The sequence below is a fragment of the Cydia pomonella genome, chromosome 20, assembly GCF_033807575.1.
Source record: "Cydia pomonella isolate Wapato2018A chromosome 20, ilCydPomo1, whole genome shotgun sequence".
NCBI classification, from domain to species: domain Eukaryota; kingdom Metazoa; phylum Arthropoda; class Insecta; order Lepidoptera; family Tortricidae; genus Cydia; species Cydia pomonella.
This window is the reverse complement of record NC_084722.1, coordinates 7104245-7130723: the sequence shown is the minus strand read 5'-3', so window position 1 is coordinate 7130723 and position 26479 is coordinate 7104245. Positions and strand designations below refer to the sequence as shown.

General features: G+C 36.5%; 1 protein-coding gene across 2 annotated transcripts; it reads left to right on the top strand.

Moving 5' to 3' along the window:
* Nucleotides 1-1583: 1583 nt before the first annotated feature.
* LOC133528983 (cytochrome P450 4C1-like) lies at nt 1584-26479 on the top strand. Of its 2 annotated transcripts, XM_061866534.1 has the most exons (12): nt 1584-1692; nt 3199-3720; nt 16460-16620; nt 18933-19039; nt 21785-21875; nt 22745-22930; nt 23278-23356; nt 24214-24523; nt 24877-24945; nt 25494-25662; nt 25918-26097; nt 26257-26479. In XM_061866534.1, the coding sequence occupies exons 3-12, from the start codon at nt 16461-16463 to the stop codon at nt 26415-26417; spliced, it is 1512 nt and encodes a 503-aa protein (XP_061722518.1). In that variant the 5' UTR covers nt 1584-1692; nt 3199-3720; nt 16460; the 3' UTR covers nt 26418-26479. The 2 variants fall into 2 exon arrangements, with proteins under 2 accessions (XP_061722518.1, XP_061722517.1); XM_061866533.1 differs by lacking the exons at nt 1584-1692; nt 3199-3720 and adding an exon at nt 14637-15180.

Below are 26479 nucleotides of genomic sequence, written 5' to 3'. Positions count from 1 at the left end.
CGTGGGATTTCAGGGTTTGTCCAATGGCTAAGGTCCCTCTGTATATCAAAGGATTGAATTCCCCCGCGCCGCGCCGCGCCGGGCCGCTTCGCGTTCGCGAGTTATTCGCTCAGGTAAGACTGCCTTAGTAATAATTTAAGTTAAAGTAACCGACACGAATCGTACCTGGCTCAATTGTCCCCATTACACTGCCTACTGCGTTACCGCGCTGAATGGCGAATGAAATCTGTTGGATCAGTTTAATTAATACAATATAGTCTGTTCATAACGACTACATTTAAACAGCAAAAATAATGGTGAAACAATCTTCGTATGTAAGTTGTAAAAATGACCTAAGTTGAATATTTTTTACTACTTGCTTATTTTATATAGAAAGTACACTCTGGAAGGATAATATTACAAAAAGAAATACCTTTAAGAAGCAACCATAATAGTACATTACGATACAAGTGCGAAAAATAGGAAATTCGAAACGAGTGGCGATAAATTAAAACACGATCGAAGGGAGTGTTTTAAATCGACACGAGTTGCGAATTACCTATTCGCACATGTATCGTACAACGTTTTACAGTACATATGGCCCTTTAAATGTTCGACACAGTAACATAATATGCTACTTCTCGCACTAGTGCTATAAAGTAGCCCCATATGTACTGTAAAAGATATTATATATACAAATTACTTGCCTCAAAAATCCACCACCCTCCAAAAAACGTAGCTCCGAAATAACAAAAAAAAACATAAAATGATAGGCATAATCTGATTGCTCAGGATGAGAGCAATCTGGTTTTTGTTTTATCGCGCAAATCTTTGGATTAACCTGATTTTTATGTCATTTGCCTCTTGTACCTTTGTACCTTACCGAATATCCGGTTCTTTGACTGAGAGTACTTTTAAACCGGTTTAGCGCTGAAGAAAAACATCTAAAATGCTTTTTAGAAATTTATGAGTAAACTGGCCTTGCAATTATACTACACGTGTCATAGTTATCTACTTTTGTGTGTTAACAATGTTAAACATACACATGGGATGTGCTATATTAATTTATCTAAGATATGTTCGCCTTTGTACATAGCAATTTTTTGTGTTTTGTTTTGTCTGTTTTATGTTAACCTGTTTATGTGCAATAAAGCGACATACATACATACATGTATACGGTCATGCGAAAATTACCGTTACAATTTTATTTTCTTGATTCAAAACTGTATCAAAATGTAAATATATTAGCTTTTTTAATGAATCTATGGTATAATCAAATGTCAAATTTTTGATTTAATTATTTTCATTATAAAATGCACTAAATTTGATGACCTGTCTGGTCTAGTGTGTAGTGACTCTGCCTATGAAGCCGATGGTCCAGGGTTCGAATCCTGGTAATGGCAAGAGCACAGATATTTGTTCCTGAGTCATGGGTGTTTTCTATGTATTTAAGTATTTATAAATATTTATATTTTATATATATCGTTGTCTAAGTACACGCAACACATGCCTTATTGAGCTTACTGTGGGACTTAGTCAATGTGTGTAATAATGTCCTGTAATATATCTAATTTTTTTTTTATGATGTATCGTTTGCCTCCTGTAGGAGGCAAACGAGCAGACGGATCACCTGATAGTAAGCGATTACCGCCGCCCATGGACACCTGCAACACCAGAGGGGTTGCAAGTGCGTTGCAAGCCTTTAAGATGGGAGTACGTACTTTATATTTGAATATATTTTTCGAGAAGTCGCGCATGCTGTCCCGCCCATGATGCCGGTAGTCACTACGCGTGCAATAGAGATAGCACCAGGTACGAAACCCATAGATAGATAGTACGAAATCCATATAGAACGCGTCTCTGCTTTACGAGGAAAGGAAAATATATGCCCCGTTGAAAAATTTTGCGAACTGAATATATTTAATTTTAAAACAACTTTGGATCGTCGGTAGGGGTTGATACATAATTGATCGGTTCTGAGATCTTTGCCAGGTGCGAAACAATTTATAGTTAAATTATAAGGATGAATTTATTGGAATTTGACACATCATACTGTATATTTTAATGCTTTACCGTCATAAAAGCTAGCTACGTAATGTAGCCCATTGTTTTTCATCGTGTGGGTCGTGACCCCCAAGGGCCTCCGTAGGAAAAGAACAACCTCAGTAAAAATAGATACGGTTAAAAAAGATAGATTTAATCAGAAAATTTTAACAATCAAGGATATACCAGTAATTTATCGTTTATATAAAAGAGAAAATTTGTCTTTTAATTTATTATAAGAAATATTACCAAATTTTATTATAATTTAATAATATATTTTTTTAATAAAATAAAGGCTAGACAGGCTTCATTTCTTACGTCGGCGAGGACTTACTTCAAAGTAAAATAACTATTATGGGGCTTTTTTTTGGTATTACCGTGGAGCATACATATTTTACCTAGTATGCTGAAAAACTGATCATAGTGGTGAACGTTTGTAAACATGTTTTTTTTTTTCAAATTTTCTCTATGCACCCCGCGATTGACCCCATTTTACGGCACCGTATATATAAGGAATAAAATAATAATAATTAGTAGAACAAAACGTGCCTGAAAATGGGTTCGTCACAGCATAATGTTGTCGTTTTTTTTTTTTTTTTTTTACTACGTCGGTGGCAAACAAGCATACGGCCTGCCTGATGGTAAGCAGTATCCGTAGCCTATGTACGCCTGCAACTCCGGAGGAGTTACATGCGCGTTGCCGACCCTAACCCCCTCTCACCCTCGTTGAGCTCTGGCAGAGCTCTTACTCACCGGCAGGAACACAACACTATGCGTAGGGTCTAGTGTTATTTGGCTGCGATTTTCTGTAAGGTGGAGGTACTTCCCCAGTTGGGCTCTGCTCTAGATCTGGAATGACATCCGCTGTGCTGGGCCCTACCACACAAGGCGAGATGACATTCACAATGCCCATACCTCTCTTGTGGACGTAGTTTAAGGACATACCCGGGTCCGTGGACGTAGTTTAAGGACATACCCGGGTCCGGGTCGTTTGCCCGCACTGAGGGCCTACCGCGAACCACATTCGACGTGTTGCCTCCCTGTCATACTTACCTACGAAGTTACAAGCGCGACAGAGGAGCAACACATAGAACGAGGTTTGCGGTAGGCCCTTTAATCTTCTAAATGAAACCAATAATCTTCTAAATTAGACTAATAGGTACATTTACTTTCCAGATCACGGCGTTACGCTCCCGGCAGGCAGTTCCCTGACTGTGTTGATTTTCAATTATGTTGATTGACGAGGAGTTCTGATCAGATCCGAACGTCTTTGACCCGGACCGGTTCAGTTCAGAGAGCTCCATAGTGCGTCATCCCTACTGCTATATCCCATTCAGCTTGGGCTCCATGGACTCATGGGCTGTTTAGGGAAGTTGGTTTGGTTGATTTATGTTAGGCACGTGTATAGCGTAATTTTTTATTATATTATACAAATTGGTTACGCAGCATTAAAGTATTACTTACTACCAAAGATAATTTGAAATAGAGGTGGATTGCCAAAGAAAACTTTTTAGCCACAGTAAATTTACTGCCATCTTTCGACACATGATTAAAACTTTTAATTGACTTTGATACTTATTTTTTCATATTTCTAATAGATCATAGGCCAGTCAGTCGGTTGGCGGGAACACAGACCTATATTGTTCTGTGAGCTGGAAGCAGGCGTAGGCGTGCTTTGCTTTTGCATTTTTGTGAAAGGTAGGTATGTATATACATATACCGCTTTAAAGTAGACCATTGCCACTATAATATTGTTGTATTAATTAAATGAAGTTGTGATATAGTTTGCATATATAAAGACTGTAGGAGCTCAACTACCCAGTGGGAAGCAAAGTAAAAGTAAAGTAGATAGCTTGTGCTTGTTGGTTTGTGGGCACGTTACTATTTTATTACTACGACTATATTTCATATTTAGAATACCGGTTAAACCTTTATATTTAAAAACGAGTAGTTAAGGTTTGGAACCGTTGCGTTTTTGCATGTGTTGCAAATTTGCATGTATAAAAACTGTAGGAGCTCCTCTACCCAGTGGAAAGCAAAGTAAAAGTAGATAGCTTGTGCTTAGGGATTGCAAACCGGATTGGTTTTCAATCCGGCCGGATCCGGCCGGATTTTGGCCGTAGTCCGGCCGGATCCGGCCGGACCGGATCCGGTTTGGTATAGGGATATAAAAGTTAATTAAATGACATATTTTTCTAGTTTTTTGCGTAATACGTATTCCTAAATCTATAATTTGAAGTTAATAAATAACTTCTTAACAATAAAATAGAACTTGGTAGTAAAAAGTGTCACAATGTCAATATCACTTTAAAAACAAAAAAAATTAATCGGTAATTTATTATATTTAACCATTCAAAAGTACTCAAATTTTCGTTTACAATTATAAATTTGCTTAGTTTCCATGATGCGGTGTGGGGTGGGAATTGGAGCTCCTTGAAAGGACAAGTTTTCGTAACTGTTCTTTGATTTAATTCTTTGTAGAGTCTGTTCGGAAAGAGAAGAGTCGTGGAATGTATTGGGCCCCATACATTCCACGACTCTTATCTTTCCTCACAAACTCTAACGTTGACATCCATTCTAGCATAGAGAAATAAGAAGCACATAGATTGCTCACTCCGTACATCAGTTTTGGTACCAAAACGCTTATTATTTTCGTAGTCGACATCTAGCATCGAGTAGCGGAACTCTCAGTACTGCTACTCGACAATAGATATGGCGGCAAACAAAAATTCTAATGTTCAACGATTTTCCGCTAATATTATAACCAGAGTAACCGGAACTCTATTTTCAACGCCTACGCTTACTATTATTTATTACTTTTAACGAAGATATTTTACTTTTAACCAATTATGATATTAAATGCGCTCTAGTATTATCTTGCTCTAATTTATTTGTCCGAAAAAGTAGTAGACTGTATGACTTAAAAAAATAGTACTTTTTTAATTTATGGAAAAGTATATTGGTCAAATTATAAGGAACAACACACGACACGACGATCTCATGCGAAAAATAATAGAATGTAGGATTGAAAACCATCGCGGAAAGGGAAAGTTACGTAGATCAAATAAAGAATTGGCTAGACGTAGAGTAGCATGTACCAGGAGATGAAGGAAATTGCATAAGATTGGATGAAATTGTAAAGACAAAAGATTCTCTCTTAAATTTGAATAGAAAAGAATCTATATTTTATCATATATATATACATATATCGGAGAAAACTAAAGATTATCAATATTATCATATATTCTTCATTCACACATATTGATGAGCCCAACTGTAGTCGGTTAATCTCCTATCACAACATTATGACACGACATGAACCTTCTCTTTAGCATAAATTACAAATGCCTTCCATGGCTTCTCCATCCTTTCATTTTTCCTTCTATTACAGTCTTTATGTAATCGTAATATCGTGCCACCAACATGAAAGAAGAAGAAATCCTCTTCTGTTCCCAGTCATCGTCATAATAAAAATATTTTTATCTTACTAAATTTAAACTTTTTCATTCGTTTTTTGTTCTGTTCAACTTCATACCTCGTATCCGTTGCCTTTTCCTCGTCTGAAACGCACAGCGCGTGCTGTATTTAGGCGTTTTTTTATTATACCGGATCCGGTCCGGATCCGGTGATTTTTACCGGATCCGGTAGTGCCTGAAAAGTGCCGGATCCGGCCGGATTACCGGATCCGCCGGACCGGATTGCAATCCCTACTTGTGCTTGTTGGTTTGTGGGCACGTTACTATTTTATTACTACAACTATATTTCATATTTAGAATACCAGTAAAACCTCTATATTTAGAAACGAGTAGTTAAGGTTTGGGACCGTTGCGTTTTTGCATGCGTTGCAATGTTGCATGTATAAAAACTGTAGGAGCTCAACTACCCAGTGGAAAGCAAAGTAAAAGTAAAAGTAGATAGCTTGTGATTATTGGTTTGTGGACACGTTACTATTTTATTATTACAACTATATTTCATATTTAGAATACCAGTTAAACCTCTATATTTAGAAACGATTAGTTAAGGTTTGAGACCGTTGCGTTTTTGCATGCATTGCAATGTTGCATGTATAAAAACTGTAGGAGCTTAACTACCCAGTGGAAAGCAAAGTAAAAGTAGATAACTTGTGCTTGTTGGTTTGTGGACACGTTACTATTTTATTATTACAGCTATATTTCATATTTAGAATACCAGTTAAACCTCCATATTTAGAAACGAGTACCTAGTTAAGTTTTGGGACGGTTGCGTTTTTGCATGCGTTGCAATGTTGCATGTATAAAAACTGTAGGAGCTCAACTACCCAGTGGAAAGCAAAGTAAAAGTAAAAGTAGATAGCTTGTGCTTGTTGGTTTGTGGACACGTTACTATTTTATTATTACAACTATATTTCATATTTAGAATACCAGTTAAACCTCTATATTTAGAAACGAGTAGTTAAGGTTTGGGACCGTTGCGTTTTTGCATGCGTTGCAATGTTGCATTTATAAAAACTGTAGGAGCTCAACTACCGAGTGGAAAGAAAAATAAAAGTATAGTTAGTAGTTATTGATCTTGTGCCTATTTGTTTGTGGGCACATTACTATTTTATTACTGCAACTATATTTTATATTTAGAAAACCAGTTATACATTTATATTTAGAAACGAGTGGTTAAGGTTTGGGACTGTTGCGTTTTATTCTAAATTGCCTTGACCTGTAGACTAGTTATTTCGTAACATTGTTTATTACATAACCGCTAAAAACGTCCATATAGGCGCGCTATTACAATGCAATATCATGGATTCCAATATATTTTCGATATTTATAATAAATAATAGTTGATTTTGAACACATACTAGCTATTGCCCGCGGCTTCGCCCGCGAATTAGGCAAAAAAAGGGTCTCAGTTTGACCCGTATGTTTGTATGAACGCATGTAGGCATCATGTTCTGAAAAATGCATGAAGTGTTCAACAACTTTATACTTGTTAAAGTACTTCCTCATGAACAAAATTTTTTTGCCATGTTTGAAAGTGGTAGCAATATAACCAAACGTTGAGGTGAACTTACGCGGGAGCACGCTACATAGAACTGACTGTGGGAGAAACAGTCCTGTCGTAGGTCTATTCCGGCGAATTTGAGAGTTTGCCCCTGCGACTTGTTTATGGACATGGCGAAAGAGACCTTCAGGGGAAACTGGAGCCTTTTGAAATGAAAGGGAAGATAAGTAAAAAAGAGAATAAGTAGAAATAATGCATGAAAAAAGCTTATCTAATACCTACAGTATAGATAACAAACTGAACTAAACTATCATACCTACCTACACACACTTACCTACTATCGGTATATTCGGTATACGTACTAAGGAAATGTAAACCTACTAAGAAATAAGTAAGAATATGGAATATTACGTAAAACTATACATATATAATGTAAAGAGTCCCCAGCAAACTCTCCCTAATTTCACCTTCCCATACAAATGAGTTTCGTTCTCATTTTAAAATTACGTGTTGGATTGTATGAAACTTTGCATATACAAAAACATGACCCGGGTACGTCCTCGGACCCGGGTACGTTCTTAAACTACGTCCAAAGGAGAGAAATAGGCATTGTGAATGTCATCTCGCTTTGCGTGGTAGGGCACATCACAGCGGATGTCATTCCAGATTTATGTTTTTAACAATAAAGATTTATTTATTAGTATTTATTATCTAGAGCAGAGCCCAACCGCAGCCAGTCTTAGTGTTATGTTCCTGCCGGTGAGTAAGGTTGCCAGAGCTCAACGAGGGTGCGGAGTGTTAGGGTCGGCAACGCGCATGTAACTCCTCTGGAGTTTCAGGCGTACATAGGCTACGGAGACTGCTTACCATCAGGCGGGCAGTATGCTTGCTTGCCACCGACGTGGTATTAAAAAAAAATCATCTACTTCCGAACTTAAGGTGCCGTTGGTTCAGAGAGCGGAGTTTTTAAGAACTCTTACCGAAATTTTAGACCACAATACGGTTGCTTAAAATTTAATAAACTCTAGCGACTTTATGGATTCGAATCCTAATTCCCCCCCCCCCCCCCCCCCCCCCCCCGTAACCGCCTTTCCATACAAACTTAGTCCCTATTTTCCTCTCTGGATTTTAACATTATTGAAAATATTTTTACACAATTTGATGGTTTTCGATTTTTTCAATATTTTAAGTGTTAGGAGCATTTAAAAAATTGTATGAAACCTGTTTTTTTGCTACTAACTTTACCCCGACTCGACCGGAAATATCATAGCTATGACTAAAATACATAAAATTCTGTAAAAATATTTTGCACAATCAATATTCACTAAGTCAGGGAGGAAAATAAGGTATATGTTTGTATGGAGAATCGATCGTCCTCTTTCCTCTTAAAATCGTATCTAGTCGTTAGACATGTTACGAAAAGAAAAAAATATTTTTAATAGGACTCAAGTTTGACTGGTTTTTAGGGTTCCGTACCTCAAAAGAAAAAAAACGCAACCATTATAGGAACACTCGTGCATCTGTCTGTCTGTCCGTCTGTCACAGCCTATTTGCTCCGAAATTATTGGACCAAGTTGGTTGAAATTTGGTACACATATGTAAATCTGTGAACCAAAGACGGACATGTAACTTAAATAAATGAATCTCAAACATAAGGGCCACTTTTGGGGGGTTAACGAGAAAATTAAAAATAATAGTTTTGCAAAGTATATCGTGTTATATGTCAAATGAAAGGGCTTATTATGAAAATTTCAAAATATTATATTTTTATTTTGAAATAATTAGCTTTAAGTAATTCAATAAAATAGGCAAACAATGACCATTGGGGCCCTTTATTTCCAAAACTACTGGGTCTAAAATTTTGAAAAAAGTATACAAAATAATTCTTTATCTAAAGATCACAGGAAAACTTATTAGAAATCTATCAGTTAAGGGTAAATCGGACTTAAGAAAAAAACACTTAAGTTACGAGTTACACTAATTGCCGAAGCCGCTGCGAAGGTGTTACCGGCTCTGGTGAAATTTTGTGAGCAAGTTTGATAGTTACATAGAACTTCTCTGTTGTTTAGTTTTTTTGGAAAATGTTAAATATAGCGATGATCGGCTCAAAGGACTTAAGCGCCTTTAACGGCTATGGCACTTATTGTGAGCTCGTGGTGATGACTTAACGAAGTAAGTATTTTTTTTTTTTTTTTTATATATATTTTAGCCGACTACAGCAAAGCAAAAGCAGTATCTGGGGGCACGGTAGTGCCCCCACCAAGTCGAGCAAAAAAGCATCACGGCCGTACCATCCTTTTCTCGAAGCAATTCAGACCATTTTCGACCCCCTGTAACTTCGTTGTGGATAAAACTAGAAGACTGAAATTTTCAGTAACCATGCAGGCATTGTAAAGACACGGTATATTTCAAATTTCATTCAATTTGAACCAGTATTTTAAGAATTATAACGGGTCAAATTTCTTAATTTTGTCACTCACTGACTCACCGATCATCAAAATTCTAAGGCACTTCTAGCAGACCTAGAAGCTTCAAATTTGGAATATAAGTAGTGTTTGGTGTATGAATCAAGGAAAAACTAAAAAATCTAGAAAAGACCGCAAAGAAGATTAAGCCCATACAGCCAAGTCTTCAGTTAAATTTTTCAATATTGGCTTTATTCGTAACGATGTTTTATTTATGTAAATACAAAAAGAAATGAGATCCCATCAAAAACAATACTTGTCAAAAAAACCAAGTCTCGCAACTCAGTTGTTCTGCGGTAAAAAGTTGTGAGATCCATGTAATACCAAGTCGGTTATTAATTTATTCAGTCTCTACTTAAGCGACTTTCTGTCTTAATACGTCCAGTCTCTAAGACCACGATCGTGGTCCATAACAATTGAAAATCAATTGTGTCTGGAATCTCCGTACTCGAAGCATTATCTGGAATCTCCGTACTTAAAACACGTGTAAATTCAATCGCCTGAAAACACATGTAAATTCAATTATTTAGTGCGATGGCCAAGTCTCAATATATTTATATAAAACATTAAAGAATTTTAATATTGATATGCGTCACTATAAGATGCTGTTAATTATTACGTAACAACTTAATGCTTCGAGTACGGAGATTCCAGACACAATTGATTTTCAATTGTTATGGACCACGATCGTGGTCTTAGAGACTGGACTTATTATGATGATGGAGACAGGAGGTGGCCATTAGGCTTCTGTGATAAGACAACGCAATCAGAGAGGTTGAGTATTTATTTATAATCGCTTGTGGAAAAAAAGTACAGTCAGCGATAAAAGCTTGTATCAAAAATTTATTTTTTGATAAAAACTTATTCTCAAGTAGGCATATTCCAAAACTTTTATGAACGTCGAATAAAGCTACGCCGGCTCTAATCCTCTCTCTCTCTCTCTCTCTCTCTCTCTCTTTCTCTCTAAAATTACTAATTATAATTTGACAAATGAGGTGTCATTCGAAACGTCTTTCTTGTAGCTAAATAAATAACGTCATTGAACAATTTTTGCCCTTATGTAATCCTAAGTCGGTCACGAATAATAAAATAAAGTCAAACCAAGATAACTCTACATGGCAAATTTTGAAGAAAATAAATTATGTTTAGGTTACCCTCTTCGTGCTATTAAAGGCGGTGCAAAATTATTTTCGATGGAGTCTAATAGTTAAAGAATGATACCGTGTAGCACATTTCAAATAATTGCTTGCATGCTCCTGATTTATCCACTAAAACAAGGATTTCGCAGGGAAAGTAGATTTTGAATCCGCAATCCGGTTCCTATACCATATCTACGCGTGTAATTTGATTTTGGTAAAGCAAAATAAGTATTAACTATGATATTGTCTTGAAGATCGGAACGTGAAAAGAGCGTACCTGGGTCGCCTAGCAGGAGGACGTCCTATCGGACGCCCTAGGTATCGCTGGAGCGACATGGTGGAGGCGGATCTGCGCGAGCTTCGAGTCGACAATTGGCGAGAGGTCGCACAGGACCGAGAAAAGTGGCGCTGTCTTGTGTCGGAGGCCAAGTCTCATTTTGGGTCGCTGAGCCAACGGAGTAAGTAAGTAAGTAAGTATGATATTGTCTTCCAACCACGGGCCGCTGGCGTATATATAACTACTTATCCGGGCGCAGCGCCCACATGCTACAAAGTTGAACTAAGCCCGCTGCGAGCGTCCTGGGGTGCCCTCGCCTGCAGCGCTTGAAGCGCCCTTGATCCTTCGACTGATAAGCCTGAAGTATGAGAAGCACTGCGCGCAGTCCAGTGTCAGACGCTTACGCAGCCTACGGCGTCCTCACACCTACTCAAAGAGGCGGGCGAAGGCCGACGTAAAGTCCTGGGAACCAAAGGCATCCTCATTGTGCACAAAACGTGCGCCGCCGGCTCTCGTGAGTCTACCTATACCTTCAAACTTAACTACCTAGTACCTATTTTTGTTTGTTGTTTTATAGACTGCAATTTATATACAATAAGGAAACTCCAGGTCTTAATTTAAGAAATATTCTTGTAAAATTGTTTGTAAACGACTGTTTGTTTCTTAATTAAATAAATAAAATATTAACGGGGTAACTTACAGGGCGCTCTGCTCGTGATCCGATGCTCTCGTCGCGTAGTAGGTAGGCTTGATATAGTCGGGCAACGCCTCATATAGGTACGTGGCGCGGATTTTTTATGTAGTCGGTTTTTAGTTATATGAAGTCCATCGTGAGGTTTACAGTTTGCAGAGATACAGAGAGACAAAAATGGAGTGATGTACGGAACCCTTGCAACGCGAGTCCAACTCGCACTTAGGTGGTTTTTGTTCTATAGGTAGTATTATACATACATAAAATCGGTGACGCAAATACTGATGACGTAAATAAATATCATAGTACCTGGGCGACCGAGCTTTGCTCGGTTATAACTATTTATTGTAATATGGTGGTGTATAGGTGATAAATGTGATAATCTACATAAACTTAAAAAGTAAAATGTGAACTGACAATTATTATTATTTACAATCGATTTTAACCTTACAGCATTTGTCACAGAGTAACGCCATCTATTGTCAATTTCTCTTATTACATAGGTAATTTTTTTACAAAATTAAACTTGTCTAAAACAATAAAAATTAAAAAATTATATATAAACTTAAATATATAAAAAAAAAAAAAAGTCTGTCACCGGGCGAGATTCGAACCCGTAACACTCGTTTAGCAGTCCGCGTCTTAACCCGCTGGACCAGACGGATAGTGGCCGGTAACACGAAATTAGCGACCATATTCTGCGTCGAAAGAAAAACGCATGAAAACTCGAAAACACGCGTTTTCCCAAACATAAGACTAATCTAGATAAATTGTATACCCCCAAAAACTCCCATATACCAAATTTCAGCGAAATCGTTAGAGCCGTTTCCGAGATCACAGAAATATATATATACAAGAATTGCTCGTTTAAAGGTATAAGATTTCAATTATGGGTGCAAATTTATTCGGTCAATAATAATCAGCTTCGTGTCTAAAAATCACAATAGACCTACTAATACTAATAATTATAAACGTGAAGCGGCCCGATTCGAACTTTAAAATACGTCAAACATTTGCTAAATATACCATATGGATTAAATATGTAAGTGTCAAAATTTCGAATCGGGCCGATAGTCACTAAGTTTATTTTTGCGTCACCGTTTTACGGCTAAACAACGGAACCTTATTTGGTCAAATTTAGCATGAAAAAAAAAGGTAGGTAAGAACTTTTACTAATAAGATGGTATTTTAGATGGTCATTGAATTCCATAAATTTTTGAAATGAAGTCTCAAGTCAAGATTTATAAAACGTAATTATTGTGTTCTGTCGGTACGCAATTTTACTAAGCAACCTATTTGCAATGTGTCAATATCAATATTATCTATCATTTATTTCTTATCGCAAATAAATGACAGATGAGGGTAGATATTCATCGTCGTAACTCCCACATACTTTCTTTTATTTATTCTATACTTTTTAATGGTGCAACTCCCCGCTATCTCAAAGAGCGTTTCTCTTATCTGAATTCTGTTAGATCCTCTCAAAATTTGCTCCTATCTGTGCTATCTTCATCTTCCAATTTTTTTTTTTAAATAAATAAATAAATAAAATAATAATAAATAAATAATAAATAAAAATAATTGCTCATTTACTTTTCAAGCTATTTGACTATGGAACTCTCTCCCTGTTGAATTAATCCGTTCTTAATCTATTACCTCCTTCAAATCAAACCTTAAGGAATACTATCTTTCCCTGCCTTAGATTTTATTAATGACACCTCAAATGACACTGTTGTTTATTTATTTAATAAATACTTTGTTATGTATGTATGTCTATGTATGTTTATCGTTAGACGTGTTTACTCATATTAATGTCTTGTGTTGTTAGGTTATTTATATTTAAGTATTATTTTATTTTATATTTTATAATCATAACATTGAAATATGTATTTTCTGATTATAAACATTAAAGTATGCATATTGGCACAAAGAAAAAAAAACTCAAAAATTTTATGTTCCAAAAACGAACCTCCTACCACCCCAATCGTATAGTCTGTTTACTAGCATTTACGTAATTTTCACATATAAATATACATGAAATATTTACTTTGACTGTGAAAAAAATAAATTTTGCGACTCCATTCATTCTAGAACCACGGTATGGTACCAAAAGTCCTAAGCCTGCCTATATATCGTCGCCTAGTGCCCACAACACAAGGTTTATTAAGCTTATCATGGGACTAGGTTGATTTGTGTAAAAATGTCGCATAATATTTATTTATAGGAAGTTTTTGCAGTCCGACCACATTTATAAAAAAAATGTGGTCAGGCTAAGATGAGGCCGATCAAGGCATAACTCCGTCAACAGGTTTAATTTAGCTATTATAATCCGTTTTTTCCATTCTGTTTTTCGATGACGTACATTGTAGCTGTAACGTGACAGAGATAGAAACCTGCCAAGGCAGGATTTCTCCAACCACTTTTTTTACTGCCCTGAAAGGCCATTATGTTACCATACAAGCTTCATATATTGAGTTTTTTTTATTTATTTTATTTATAATTCGCGTTTTCCCAGCGATAAGACAGATGCAAGTTTCATTGTATTATTATATATTTCATTGCCGTTTTTTTATGCATCATTTTAGGAGCTTAGTCGCTGAGCGATTGTGGCACTCACTATGTTCACAAAAATACAGTAGCATTAGGTACTTAGTTTTAATTAATACACGCTTTTTAAGTCTTATAAAGTAACTTAGCTTGCCATGACTCTAGGTTAGCCAGCACAACATTGTACAATCCAGTATTAAAAGTTGCTCGATGAGGCTCCTTTCGTACACACTCCATGATGAGGTTTTTTTTGATGAATTTTTATATCACTTTTTTTGCCATTTGCCCAAAATTTGCCAAGTTAAGCCGCGGCCGATCAAGAGCAGTTGAAGCTACTAAAAGTCAGCTACAGAGTAGGCATTTTCTATTTTTTTTTATCAACTAGAGTTTAATGCACGTTTCATGCATTCGGGATTAGGTTGGATAAGCGGAACCCGGACTCCTTTAGGATGCAACCAGGAAAACGATAAGGTCACAAACGGCCAAATTTTAAATTTACTTTAGTATTTACTTTATTTGTTGTTGATAAATGTTGCATTACGTGCGTTAGTTTGGAAACTTTTGGTAGGGGAAAGTTGCATGTGTTGATCCCAAGAGGTAAAATGATCCTTTTCGGTTGGACGCAAACACCTAACGCCAACTACTTGAATTATTTAGCAAGACGGCATGTCTCCTTGCCTCAGTTCGTTGGCAGTGGCGGCGTGAGCGACGCGTTGGATTTTACGGAAAAGTACTATATATGGAGCAGCTTAACTACCAGGGTGTAAAACTTATTAGATTAAATATTTTGAGTATGACCAAAGTAAGATAGACAGTAGTAAACGCCATCCTGTTTGTTTGATGTGTGTTATATTCTTGCTTATGGTAATCGTCTTGTACTCCTTTCCCCTAACCTTGAAGCCTTCCAATGTTCGATTTATTATCATAAGTTTATCTGCATTCAATGTGTGTAGTGCGGTGCTTGAATTTTTATTACAGTTCAAACTAAGTTCGTATGTACGAATTTTAAAAACATTAAACATTAATGTTACCAAATTTTACGTGAGTAAGTGAAAGCGTTAAGAGGTGAGTTAATAAATATACGCTATATTGCTTTATGTACTTTTTTTGCGACAGTAAATGACTTTTTTTTTAAATTGATATTGACAAGAAAACTATAGTGTCATTTTTGTTAATATAATTTTGTTCCTTAGTGCAACTAAATATGACAAAGAAATGTAACTATCATAACAGGGTCTTACTGCTTTTTATATAAGTTTACATTCTAATATTTTTTTTCTAAAACCATTAGATTTTTTTAAAATCAAAATCCACTTATTTTGAACTTTTAAAAACAAAAAGCGTGATTTACTAAAATTTGGTTTAAATATTGAACATTTTACAGAAAAAGGCAGATGCATGTATTACTGGGGAACCTTATTACTGAGAACCTTTACTGTAATTATTTTATTAGGACAAACTAAGTGATCATAATTAATATTTATTATCATCTATTTAATCATTACACTTTACTTTTTTTTAACTCTCAATGCCTATTTTATTTTGACTGTATTTTTTTCCGATTCTTTAATATTTAAATCATATTTGTAATCAGTTTTTAGTGTTGCAGCTTGGCTGGTAATTTTATTTTATTTAAAATTTAAATATCAAATAATACATTCCTGATTTTTTTATATTATTTATTAAATTGTTTCGTAAAAATTACATACTTAGTAGTACCTTACTTAAGCAACTTAGCAAGCTTCGTTGCCTAAACACGGTACTTGACTGAAAAGCTCTCTATTATATCATGACCTTATACAATACTTTTTCTACGAGTCTAAAATAATATTTTTTTACTATAAAACCTAATAAATTCATGAAAATTGGTATGTATTGTATCTCAGTACCCGTGCCCGTTCAGCCTTTTCTATGTTGGCGCGGCGGCAGGTGATTAGTCTTTTTTTTTAGTTGACTACTGCGTATTGTAATAGTACATTACGATACAAGTGCGAAAAATAGGAAATTCGAAACGAGTGGCGATAAATTAAAACACGACCGAAGGGAGTGTTTTAAATCGACACGAGTTGCGAATTACCTATTCGCACATGTATCGTACAACGTTTTACAGTACATATGGCCCTTTAAATGTTCGACACAGTAACGTAATATGCTACTTCTCGCACTAGTGCTATAAAGTAGCCCCATATGTACTGTAATCAATAGTATAGTTGTACGCAATCTTAAATCAATCTACAGTCGATAAGTGAAAAAAAAAGTTTCAAACATCCGTCGACTCACGTGCCGTATCACCTGTCAATGACTCCCTTTTATTTGTTTTTGATATTATTTTTCCTGTTTACAGAATGATCTGGTTCATCGCCCTTGTGCTGTCTGCTGTGTCTGTTTACTGGATGGGATGGCGGATTAAGAATAAGAAATTGCTGGATATTTCCGATCAGCTCCCTGGTCCTCCTACGATACCGATATTGGGTAACGCATTACAAATAGTGGGCCCTCCTGAAGGTAAGGATTTCCTATACACCCTTAAAACATCAGAAAAACTACGTTGTACTGAATTTTCTAATGATAAAAAAGGATAGAATACCTGTTTTTATCACATACCTCATTAAAATAACCAGGAGGGCTAAGATGGTCGGCTCTTTATCATTTGTCACCATGCCTATCACGTTCTGACAAGTATGTAAGTGCGAAAGTGACGGGCATAGTGACAAGTGATAAAAATGGAACCATACTGCCACTGCTGGAGGGCTAAGATGGTCGGCTCTTTATCATTTGTCACCATGCCTGTCACGTTCTAACAAGTATGTGAGTACGCGAAAGTGACAGGCATAGTGACAAGTGATAAAAATGGAACCATGCTGCCACCGCTGTATAGATCAAAAATCGATAAAAGAAAGATGCTGACAAAAGCAGCTAAAAAAGTTTTTTTGACAAGATGGGTGGACATGTCAAATCTGCGGTCTATTTTTAGAAAACAATATTTAATATGAACTGTAACCATTTTCGTAAAAAGGATGTAATATTTTAAAAGTGGGCCTTGTTTGGTACTGGGCCTTACATGGGTCAGGTACTTTATTTAGATTTATGTTTTCTGACGTGTATACATATGTAGGACTTTTTTTTAACCCATTTGGGTACCTAAGGTTCTCTGAATCTGCTGATATATGATATTCTTGGAACTCTTTATCATTGAGCACAGAGTTGGGATTTTAGTTAAGCCTCCTGGGTCCCATAGACCATTTTAAAGGCTTTATACCAAAACGTAATTTTAACTTTGATTATATAAGTCAAGATTCCAAATTCAAACGAAACAAACGATTCTGGGACTTAAGGTTAGAGCGTCGCTGTTGAAAGACGTCCTTAGAATCCCCTGTAAGATTATTATTAAAGCAACTAAAATTAAAAAAGCGGCCAAGAGCGAGTCGGACTCGTCCATGAAGGGTTCTGTACCATTTATGACGTATTAAAAAAAACTACTTACTAGATCTCGTTCGAACCAATTTTCGGTGGAAGTTTGCATGGCAATGTATATCATATATTTTTATTAGATTTTTCATTCTGTTATTTTAGAAGTTACGGGGGGGGGGGGGGGGGACACGCTTTTTACCACTTTGGAAGTGTCTCTCGTGCAAACTATTCAGTTTAGAAAAAAATGATATTAGAAACCTCAATATCATTTTTAAAGACCTATCCATAGATACCCCACACGTATGGGTTTGATGAAAAAAGTTTTTTTTAGTTTCAGTTTTAAGTATGGGGAACCCCCAAAATTTATTGTTTTTATTTTTTATTTTTGTGTAAAAATCCTAATGCGGTTCATAGAATACATCTACTTACCAAGTTTGAACAGTATAGCTCTTATAGTTTCGGAAAAAAGTGGCGGTGACATAATCGGACAGACAGACGGACATGACGAATCTATAAGGGTTCCGTTTTTTGCCATTTGGCTACGGAACCCTAAAAAGCCTACTAATACACAAACATTATAAGGTAATACTCGAAGCCTTGTATAAATTTATTGTCAAATTCGGTTAAATTGTGAACTAAGTTTGAAAATTCAGATAGTATTTTATTTATTAACCAAAAAATAGCATAAAAGTGAGTAAAATAATAAAAAAGAGAAAAAATACGAAATAAGAGTTTGAAAATCCTTTTTTAATATTAAAAAATAATATATATTTGCATAGAAATTTATTATTGTTTTGCTCACTGTTATGTGTAAAAAGTAATTTTAGGTAATATACAATCAATACAAATAAAATCTATTCTATTCTATATTAAGATAGACATAAAATTAAATTTTACCAGAGTCAAAAACAAGCTAAACAAGCTAGCTGTATATAATAAATCGAAATTTCAAATCGATAGCGTAAGTATGTAAGGTAAGATGGGATAAGATGAAAATAGTCAAGTTTTTTTTACCACAATCTCACCTGATGGTAAGTGCCGATGCAGTCTAGGATGGAACATGCTTACCTAAAATATTCTCTCTCGATTTAAAAAGATCCAAATTATAGTGGACTTGGACTAGATTTGCAGGAGGTGAATTCCACTCCTTAGACGTTCGCATGATAAAGCTGGTTTCTCGGGGATGAGGATTCCATACAAGTGTTTGTCTTGCCTCGGTGATAGTCTTACCCTGGCGTACCTTATTTCCCGAGATATTTAGCAACGGAACAGACTGACGGAGAAACAGACAGATTCGCCCCAAATCGCCAAAAATCTGAACCCTAAAAATGGCAAATACCTCAGCTGAGGCTATTTTTGTATAAGCATCTTGAAAGTACATAAAATGAAATGTTTTATTGTTACAGAGTTAACAAATACAGTTGAAAGGTACCTGCAAGAGTATGGTGACCTATTCAGGGTATGGATTGGACCTGACCTTAATATTTTTGTGAACGACCCCGATGACATTAAGGTAATTAATAAAGAAAGCGGTAAGAGCGTGCGACTTGCAATCCAGAGGTCGCGGATTCAAACCCCGGCTCGTACCAATGAGTTTTTCGGAGGTTATGTACGAAATATCATTTGATATTTACCAGTCGCTTTTCGGTGAAGGAAAACATCGCGAGGAAACCGGACTAACCCCAACCAGGCGTAGTTTACCCTTGGGTTGGAAGGTCAGATGGCAGTCGCTTTCGTAAAAACTAGTGCGTACGCCAGATCTTGGGAATAGTTGTCAAGCGGACCCCAGGCTCCCATGAGCCGTGGCAAAATGCCGGGATAACGCGAGGAAGAAGAAGATATTAAGAACTACACTTATGTGGTATTATGGCCATTATAAACATTATCCTCCTTTTTGAGTGATGGGTATAGCTAAAATGATAAAAACAAAGATGTTTGCATGCCACAAGAGTGGCAAAGTAATGTGATGCAAATTTTTAAGTTGATTCCTTATGTTAGCTGGCGTAGAATTGACATTTAAATATGGTGTACATAATGAAAGATTTTGTGTTTGTGGCAAAATTTGTTTAACCCTAGTTCGTGCCTTGAAATCCTCGCAACGCTTAAGATTTTACGTTTCAATTTTGCAACGTTTCGCTTGTTCGCGTATCAACAACTATACCACCTTGTAAAACAATTAGGTAATCCGCTCCTCAAAAAAAAACGTCCTTCACAAAATTCTGATTTGCACATAACAGAATCCTGTTTTGATGGTGTAATTTATTGGATGTCGGCTATTAGGTAATTAAAATACATCAGCGATTTATAAGAGTTGGTATATTTTATCGCAATGTTGTAGAGTCCGCAGCAAGCTCGGTTCTCCAGATAAACGTAGTTACGCTCTCATTTTAAAACAATTAGCTAGATATCTATGAAAAGTTGTACTTACAATGGGATAAGGTATATCTTTGCCTGTAATTAGAGTATGCAGCTTCAGATACCATAATTAAAAACTACAGCGAATTTAATTTTTTCATAGAAAATTCGTTTTTGCTTTGTTCGTTTGTTTTATAAGCTGGAACCATATAAACTGATTACAGGCATGGATATAGCTCACGTAATTGTATGTGCAAAGTTTGATTACAATCCAGCACGTACTTTCATAGTGAGAACTGAGAACGAAACTCCCGTTTGTATGGGAAGGTGAAATTCGACCGAGCTTGCTGCGGACTGTTTAGTTTAGGAACTATGGATTGTTGTTTTTTATTCAATAGTTTATATCTGTGAAAGAAAAAGTATAACAATATACTTGTTAGAGTAAGATAGATTTAGTTTTGTTAATTCCAACACATTGACATATATCTAAGGACGACTTACGAGCACTAAGAATGGTCCTAGTACGGCGGTGTCACGCACACACGAATTTGAGCCAATCGTGCAGTTTAACGCCACAACGCGATTGGTTGATGAGTTCGTATCAGGCGCGCTATTGGTCGCAACTAGTTGAGTTAGAATACACGATCTTATGCTTATAGTATTTTTTGCTGATTAAACATGCTGGTGTTTAATCAGCAAAAAATACGCCGCACACGCCAGCTAAGCTACCGGTCGCCTTCACCGCGGCCCCGAAACCTGGCCCCACTCAAACGGTATCACCAGGTTAGGGGTCGTGGGGTAAGATAACGATCGGTAGCGAAGAGCTGGCCCACACCAGCCACACACACCGTCCCCCAAATGACGGCAATTTGACCTCCCCACCGGTCGGTGGGGAGCGACCCGCGACAGCCGCCGCAGCCGGAAGGCGGTAGCGGCCCCTCAACCCCTGACGGGGGGTATCGACAGACATCCAGTCCAGATTAAATCTCACCAAAAGCAGACAAAACAAAATTATAGGTTTCATCACATCCCAGAGTGAGGGAACATTTTGGATTGTGATTCCAGTAGCGTTGCTGCACAGTTGTAGCAGCGGCAATTGGGCCATATCACTCTTCATTGTGCTATGTTGTGAGCTTTGTCACTGTCAATTTCCTTGATAAATATTATTGAGTCTTTCTTCTTTTTACTGCTGGTTTTTTCCATCAATTTAAAGCACATTTTAATGCCGCACTAACGATACCTTGTAACCAAAGTAAAAAATATTGTATCTATTTTCATATATATTTATATATGAAAATATAAAAATGTTGTCATTTTGAGTAATAGGGCTGGGACGGTAACATAGGTGTATGTTTGCATATAAATTCTAAAAATAAAAATAAACCAAGGGTCAAATATAGAGGCCTATTCTGTGCATATCATGTTTTAGTAGCTAGAGTAAGTTAAAACGCATTACGAATATTAAAATTTCAAGATTCTTTGAAATCGAACGAACCTGTAGTAAACAATTGGAATATAAACAGAAAGACCAGATCTAAATAAAAGCATATACATACCTAACGGGATGATCACATTACATTTTGATACGGATTGATCATACGAGTATATATTTCTAAGATTTAGGTACATAGTTATTATTACTTGTTGTGTTTGTCGCTCTCTTTGTTACTTTGCCCCCTGTCCACTATTTCACACCGGTTGTTGATATCAAGGTTCATGGTGATCAGGTAAACATGTACCGATTCAACATATCAACTAAATGTACATATAACTTAACGGCGATACGGCTCTTTCGAAACTGACAGATAGCTATATTTTGACAGGTTATTAAAAATACACTCAAAGTTTTATACGAGTATTTCAATTTGCATATGAATACTTATATATGTCTTTCGTTTCGCAGACGCTTCTCAAAAGCCAGAAGACCAGTATTAAAGGCCCCCAGTATAAGTACATAAAAGATTACTGCGGATCCGGCCTACTTAGTGGTTCAGGTACCTCCGAAATTATTTACAAATAAGCGTGTTTGATGAAACATTACAATTGTTCAAGATCACTCTTAATAAATGTGACGTCCTTAAGCAAAATGTACCACATTGTCGCTTGCCATAAGGACGCTCTGACAGGTTATTCGTATAAAGATACGAGCCAATTTCGTCCTTATGGCAAGGTCACAAATATTTATATTTAACATACCTGCTTCAAAAAATGCCCATATTTTTTTTTATATTTGAACTTGTCCTTTTGTTTTGTAGTACCGTAAACCTACACAACTATAGTCCAATACTGCAACTATGGTCCACAAGTTCGAAAGGAAATTAAGTATCTATACCAATGTTCCTTTTGGTTTACTCCTAGTTTTACCTTTCATTTATAAACATCCTTGCCTTAGAACTACAAAAATATAGTAGAATACACACCTGAACGAGAAAAATTTAGTTTATTTGTGGACCATAGTTGGGAGCTTTGGACTATAGTTGGGTGGTTTTACGGTACTAGCAAACATGGAAGCAAAATTTAGATCCATTGACTATTATGAAATGTATATTTTGAGTATAAAATTTTTAAAGCACGCAAGCAAAGAACCGGGCCTTCTTCAGCGCAGGTACTTTGCTACTTATATAATTTATGAGCAGAGAATGCTGCTAATATACCATATTATACCCAGCAAGTTAATGTGTGAAGTGTTGCCTAATGTACAATTTCTTAGCGCCATTGCACCATTTCGCTAACCCGGGGTTAACTGGTTAAACCTGGAGTTACTCTGGTTACCAGTACAATTTGACACTGGGTTAACAGTTTAAACGCTTTACCCCGGGTTTGTGGGATGGTACAAGTTACCCTTAAAACCCAAACATTCTAGGTCCTAGTTGGCGAATCTGCAGAAAAACGGTACTTCCTAATTATGGCAAAAAGGCGTTAGAGGCTTACGATGAAGTAATCAACGACGAAGCAAATGCTACTGTAAAACGGTTTATGACTAAAGCGGGAGGAAGAACTTTTGACATATATGATGACATCGTCTTGGACACCACTTACACAGTTTGCCGTAAGTGTAGTCAGACTGAACATTAGTGTCACTAACATTATACCTACGTATAATTCTCATGATTCGGTCACGTTATGTTCTAAAGTTCTAATGTATGGGGAAGATAAACAAATTATATTCAGCTCGAAACAAATGTGGTTTGGATATGGTTCTTTACGTTCCCCTCCCTCCCCCTGATATATGCTGCCTGTAAGGCTGCGCCAGACATACAGACACTAAATTTTGCTTAATTAATGTAAGGACACACGAAAGAATTGGTAACAGACGTTACAGTCCCGTGGACTTACCCTTTTACGGCTGATGGTACATGTGATTCAGAAATACCTAAAAAGATATTAATTTTTCAGGTACATTAATGGGATTGACAAAGGAACAGACCATGAACCTACCAAATATGAATATCAAATTTCTACACGAAGCACACGAGTGAGAACACTTTTTTGTACAATTTCTTGTGGTTTGTAACTCGAAATGTGATAAGTGGAACAGTAAACTTGGTCGTCTGTCCGTCTGTCTTGCTGGGAGTACGCAGCGGCGATGACTCGCGAATGCGACGCGGCGCGGCGGTCCAACGACATTCGGAGATCGCCCACGTAGGACACTTCCATAGGTATCAAAGGATTGAATTCACCCGCGCCGCTTCGCGTTCGCGAGTTATTCGCTCACGTAAGACACTGCCTTACTGCAATGTTCTGCCGCCAGAGTGCGGCACTAGCACCTTGCGTAAACCATAGAGTAACTTATACATATTGTGCCTTACTGTTTTTTGACAAATTTTCAATGATGATAAAATATAAGATTGATGCATCAAGGTGGTTTGTTTATAATGGGCCTACCGGGAAACGCGAAAATCGAAACTTAGTTATCTGCCTCTTCATCGCTCGAATATGCAAGCGTGACAGAGAGGTTAGATAACGAAATTTTGATTTTCTTGTTTCGCGGTAGACCCTCCGATTGTGACAGATTGTGGTAGTGGCGCTCCCTACGCAGAGTTTCGCGAAATACTTATTCCCTTTTAATAAAATTAATGATTGAAAGTTGAAGTCCATTTAACAAACGTCAGTTTTATGCCTGTGTTGGCAGTGATGCGTATAATAAACCCTGATAGATAAATATATAAATCTATTCTAGTGCGTATTTCTATTGTAAAATGATGCTACCATCATACAAAATATATTTTTAGCATAGAACCCAGTATCTGGCGTGGTTAAACTCGCAACTCTCGAACTTTTAAATACTTTTTACATTTGCGTGTACTTTAGCTATTGCTGTTTTTTTTTTAGTATGTACTTAACAGTTTTCATGCGAATGACTCAATGGTACCTTCAAGTTGATCCATTTTACTGGATGACAAAATATTATCAAAGACAAAAAGGTTTGATTAAAAAGATCACTGAAATCGCAAATACAAATGTAAAACATAGACTGCAAGTTCTAGAATCGATGGACAAAAACAAGATCAATGAGATCTTGAACGCAGAGGGTGACAGCACACATAACACAGAGCTCAGCGTCATCGACAGACTTCTGTTGTCTAATCAGTTACCGAGCCACGAAGAACTGGTGAAACAATGGTTCACTCTCTTTACAGCAGTACGTATGATAAAAAGTAATAACATCAACACATACTAAAACAGACTTCGCATTATGAAGAGTTCACGAAGAAATGCAAGGTCATCCCACAAAGATGATAGATCTATCAGAGGGAGAGAGTTTGTGGGGTGACCTAGCAACACAAAACTACTGGAACTCATAAAAAATAAAGTTTTATGACGTATCTGCCTGTACACGAGATATGTTATTAAAATTTATTAACAAAATTATTTAGTTACAAAATAAAATGTTTTACTCAGCTTCTCAACATGTTTAAGTCCTGTCTTTGTTTATAATATGAGCTTTTCTTTAGTAGTGCACAATAAAGAATTTTATTATTATTATGCTTACAGAGTCAAGAGGCGACTGCCAAAATAACATCATACGCTTTGCTAATGATGGCATATCATCCCGAATGCCAGGTAAGCAACCCCTCCATCACTTTACCGGGACCGATTACGCCTGTAATTTAAGCTATAGTTACGCATGAGTGTGAACGAGATACACTAATAGTCGAATCAAAAATCAAAATCGAATATCATTTATTATCAGACAAATCAGGCCTAAAGATACATACAGACTAACATGCATACAATAATCTTAAAAAGTTAAGAATCATGCAATTTAGGTGATAACAGTTTTCTGTTTCATAACCAATTCCGTACCGTATTTCGCATTTAGTAAATTATTTTAGTTCATCAATAATTAAATTGACCAATTCATTATCAATGGAATAACGTTTACAATTTTTATACTTATTATCATTTTTATACATAAATGGAAATTACACAAAATCTTGCTTCACATAATATTACCTAGCTATTACCAAATTGTATGTAAGTAGTACGTTTCAGATAGATAGTTAACGATCTAATGTTTATATTAAATTCACATACTTAATGGATAAATTATAACGTGCAGTCAAAATATTATCAAAGCAAATGTATAAACATTGTCTTTTTCTAATCAGGAAAAAGTCTATGCTGAAATAAAAGAGGTTTTCGGAGATAATGTCCGAGATGTCACCGAAGATGACCTAAAACTGATGCCGTACCTGGACATGGTGTTCAAGGAAGTCATTCGACTCTTCCCTATCGGAGTGATGCTTCAAAGAACCATTGCTGAAGACATTAAAATAAGTATGTACCGAATTCTCTTTTAGACATCTTTGACCTGTATCTCTTATCGATGTGGATGCGTGAAAATAGATTAAATTGATACAACCAGGTCAAAATAGCCCATGAGCGAAATGGTTGACTGATTTGATTAAAGGGAAATAAGAAAGTTATGTCAGTGTTCCATTATCGTATATTTACTTCAATAAAATGCTAGCGGAGCTTTAGGATACTAAACTACTCGTAGTAGTAAACTAGGAGTAATACTTTGTGTTGCAGGCAAAGCGACGCTGCCCGCTGGAAGCTCGCTCGTGGTGCCAATATACCACCTGCATCGTGACAAGCGGTATTGGACCAATCCGGACGCCTTCGAACCGGAAAGATTTAGTCTTGAAAACTCCAGGCTACGCCATCCAAATTGCTACATTCCTTTCAGTCTTGGACCAATGGATTGCATGGGTAAGATTTTTTTTTCTGTGATACTCTCCGACTTGTACTGCGTGTATTTTAAGTTCCTATTATGGTTGGTGCTCAATTTTATGCTATGGTATTACCGACCCTACTCTTCATTTTGCTTTCAGCTTCATTATGCGATCCAACTCTTCATTTTGCTTTCAGGGAGGTACTTTGCTATTAAACTTGTGAAGACTATATGCGTCAAGATGCTTCAAAAGTTTCTGCTGACTTCCCCAGAGAAGTACGAAGACATGCGCCTCGTGATGGCAGTATCAGTTGCCTCCGTCAATGGCTACCCTGTTCAAGTGTACCCGAGGAGTTGAAAAAGTGTTTGCGATACCTGACTTTCATATACAGATAACAGAAGATGGTGTTCAAATATTAA

Bases quoted from the DNA above. Each gene is read 5' to 3' on its own strand.
- LOC133528983 (XM_061866534.1), top strand. From the start codon at position 16,461: ATGATCTGGTTCATCGCCCTTGTGCTGTCTGCTGTGTCTGTTTACTGG. The intron at 22,931-23,277 runs GTAAGTGTAGTC...TTAATTTTTCAG, and splicing joins CACCACTTACACAGTTTGCC to GTACATTAATGGGATTGACA. The intron at 26,098-26,256 runs GTAAGATTTTTT...TTTTGCTTTCAG, and splicing joins TGGACCAATGGATTGCATGG to GGAGGTACTTTGCTATTAAA.